This window comes from Microtus ochrogaster, chromosome 8 (genome assembly GCF_000317375.1).
Source record: "Microtus ochrogaster isolate Prairie Vole_2 chromosome 8, MicOch1.0, whole genome shotgun sequence".
Lineage (NCBI taxonomy): Eukaryota > Metazoa > Chordata > Mammalia > Rodentia > Cricetidae > Microtus > Microtus ochrogaster.
This window is the reverse complement of record NC_022015.1, coordinates 66,115,400-66,118,740: the sequence shown is the minus strand read 5'-3', so window position 1 is coordinate 66,118,740 and position 3,341 is coordinate 66,115,400. Positions and strand designations below refer to the sequence as shown.

The following is a 3,341-nucleotide window of genomic DNA, read 5'->3' as shown; positions in this document are numbered from 1 at the left end:
TGTGTGTGTGTGTATGTGTTCAGGTGTTTGCTTGCCTTAGCACACATGTGAACATCAGAAGACATCTTTTAAGAGTAAGTTTTTTCCACTCTGTTGAGTCAGGGTCTTTTGATTCTGCTGTTATTCTGTGTCCAGGCTAGCTGGTGCACAGCTTCTGGAAGATTCTCCTGTCTGTCTTCCAACTCGCCTTTGGAATGCTGGGATGATTGACGTTCACCACCACACGCAACTTTTTTCTGTGGGTTCTTGGGATTCAGCTCAGGCTATCAGACTTGAGTCCTGGCTGGAGCTTTTACCCATGGAACCGTCTATCCAGCCCCTCCGTCGTCTGTTGTCATTCTTATTAACATTAATTTTACCCACTGAATAGGACTAGGTCCATAGAAATTTACAGGAAGTTGGAAGATACCATCAGTCCCAAAAGACAAAAATAAAAGGCACCTAAAGGAATGTAGGGTACAGGTCTGTTAACCCCAGCTACCTAGGGGCTCAAGTAGGAGGATTGCATGTTTGAGGTCTGCCTGGAGTGCAGACCGACTCCATTCAAGTCCAGCAACTTACAGGACCCAGTCTCAAAATGCAAAGTAAAAGTCAGGGAAATAGGTAGGGACATGCCTCCCTGGAAGAGTACTTGTCTCTCATGTGCAAGGCTGTCAGTCTAATACCCAGTACAACACTGTCTATGCCTAGATCTAAATATGTTTTTATATATGTCTGTCTTAGGGTGTGGAGAGACACCATGACCATGGTAGCTTTTATTAAGGAAAACATTTTACTGGGGTGACTTGCTGGCTTATATCCATATCATGATGGCTGGGAGCATGGTGGCATGCAGGCAGACATGAAGTGGCTACATCTTTATCAGAAGGCAACAGGAAGTGGACTGTGACTCTGGGTGCTATCTTGAGCATGTATGAGACCTCAAAGCCCACCTCCACCACGACACATTTCCTCCACAAGGTCACACCTTCTAATAGTGCCACTCCCTCTGCTATTTGGTGAGGTCAAGGGTAGCCTGGGCTATAGGAGACCCATCTCAGCCAATCAATTAACAATCAGAAAGTAAATAAAAATGGTTGGTGGCAACATTAGTCCGAGAGCTCCCTCTTGTGGCCACCTTGTGATGGCACATTCTGGGACCTGTATTGTAAGGTCTCCTTTGGAGTAATCGCATGGGCCTAAAAAACGAAGGACAAGGAGCAAGCTGGTCTGCCAGACCAAGTGCCCACACATCCTTGCTTCCGGTGCAGGACTGTTTGCTTTGTTTGGAATTGTGGGAATTGGTGAGGAGTGGAGGTGGGGAGTTGAATTGAACAGAAGGAAGGGGATGAGGACCCGAAAGGTAGAGAGAATTGTGACTGGAAAAATACAAGGCTGGGACACCAGAGACGGCAGCCAAACCTTTGGGTCTCCTGTGTGGTGCAGAGGAGAGATGGATGATTTCAATTTATACAAATGGTTGGGGCTGTTGGCTTTTTGATACCCTTCCAGGGTTTGGTTGGAATCGAATAGTAGAAATAGTAAGGGAAAAAGAACCATCACTTGAGGGTTCCTGGCAGACAACTCAAGGCGAAGTTGGAGCCTCTGTGCCTTTCTTCCATTGGGTTTTTAAATCCGAGCCAAAGCTGGCCAAGCAGAATCAGCGTCAGCACAGAGCGCTAGAGGGCCCCAAAGAATCTGGAGTGTGAAATGAGCAGGCTCGGCTGTCTTCTTAGAAACCACCAGTTTATGTCGCGCAGAGCCAGCAAGCCAAGGGCACACATTTCCACACAGCCTCACTCCATTCCCTGGTCTTTGAACTGTCAGCCAAGAGTTTCACTGAGAAAACGCTGGAAAGTCTATACTGCAGCAAGCAGTGTGGAAGACGCTCTCTGTGCTCCCCACAGGGAGTGGTTCAAGAGCCCTTTTAGCGCGATTTTCCTGGCTCCACGGAAGGAGCGACCATGCCAATGCGAAGAGTCCTCTATAATTTATGTCTCGCTGGCCCAGCCCCCCTCTCCAAATGACTGTCAAAAGCTTTTAGTTCAAAGTCAAATTTGGAATGGAGAAACCAAAGGGCTCAAGCCAGAAGGCCAGAAGGGAAGTGGTGTCATTCCAAGCTGTAGGGGTCGCCCAACAGTGTGAAATGGCTGGGGTTCCTGGTTCCGGTTCCATTTCTCCTGGGTAACAGGAGCCCCCTCTCGCCCACAGCCTCCTGACTGAGGCCGATGCAGGTCACACAGAGTTCACGGATGAAGTCTACCAGAATGAGACTCGCTATCCGGGAGGCGAGTGGAAGGCAGCAGAAGACACCTATACGGATGCGGTGAGCCACCGGCATGTCCCATCTCTGCATCACGAGACACAGAGATGCTCCACCCTCTCTTCCCGCTGCATCCCCGATTCCAAATAGTCTCCCATTTACAACAGAAGCCCCGCAAGTGCATGCTTATTACTGACATCCAGTAAGCGCTGGGCCGCTGTGGCTAGACACTGCTCCAGCATCAAGTTTGAGTTGTGCACAGTTTCTAAGTAGAAATTTACTATCTAGCTTGTTTTTAAGATCACGAGAAATGAAATGTTCACTTTAAAGAAATACACAGGTGGGCTGGAGAGATGGCTCAGCGGTTAAGAGCACTGCTATATTTCCAAAGGTCCTGAGTTCAATTCCCAGCAACCACATGGTGGCTCACAACCTTCTGTAATGAGATCTGGTGCCCTCTTCTGGCCTGCAGGGACATAGGCAGGCAGACCACTGTATACTTAATAAAAACAAATAAATCCTTTTTTTTAAAAAAAAAAAAAAAGAAAGAAATACACAGGCAAGCAAAAACAAAAAAAAATGGAGCTGAGGAGATGTGTTGGCAGCTAAGAGTGCTTGATGCTCTTGCAGGGGACTGGAATTCAGCTCCCAGTGTTCATGCCGGCAGCCCGCAAACACCTATACTGCAGTTGCATGGGCTCCCATAGCCTTCTGGGGCCTCTGCGGACACTCTTATGCATGTGCACATAATCACACACATCCCCAAAAATAAAAATAAAAATGTTAAACTTTTAAAAAAAATTCCAGTGTTCAGGGAAATGAGAAGCAATTGTCCCCGCCTACCACTGTCCTCTATAAAATAGCCACCGTTGCCGGTTTCTGTTTTTATACAAGTGTGCTTTTTCCTCTTCAAACTAGAATTGTGTTGGGCACACAATTCCTCAACCCGTATTTTCACATAATGATATATTTGAGCACCTGTGTGTGTGCATGCTCATGTGGATGTGTGCACACATGCACAGAGAAGCACATACAAGTGTGCACACATGCACAGAGAAGCACATACAAGTGTGCACACATGCACAGAGAAGCACATACA

General features: G+C 47.3%; 1 protein-coding gene across 2 annotated transcripts in view; it reads left to right on the top strand.

Moving 5' to 3' along the window:
- The window catches only part of Myof (myoferlin), a 145,733-nt gene that overhangs the window by 91,612 nt on the left and 50,780 nt on the right, over positions 1 to 3,341 (top strand). For both annotated transcript variants that reach the window (XM_026781641.1, XM_005352197.2), the window contains one exon: positions 2,191 to 2,305. In XM_026781641.1, coding sequence (XP_026637442.1) covers positions 2,191 to 2,305 — 115 coding nt within the window. The remainder of the gene's footprint in view (positions 1 to 2,190; positions 2,306 to 3,341) is intronic.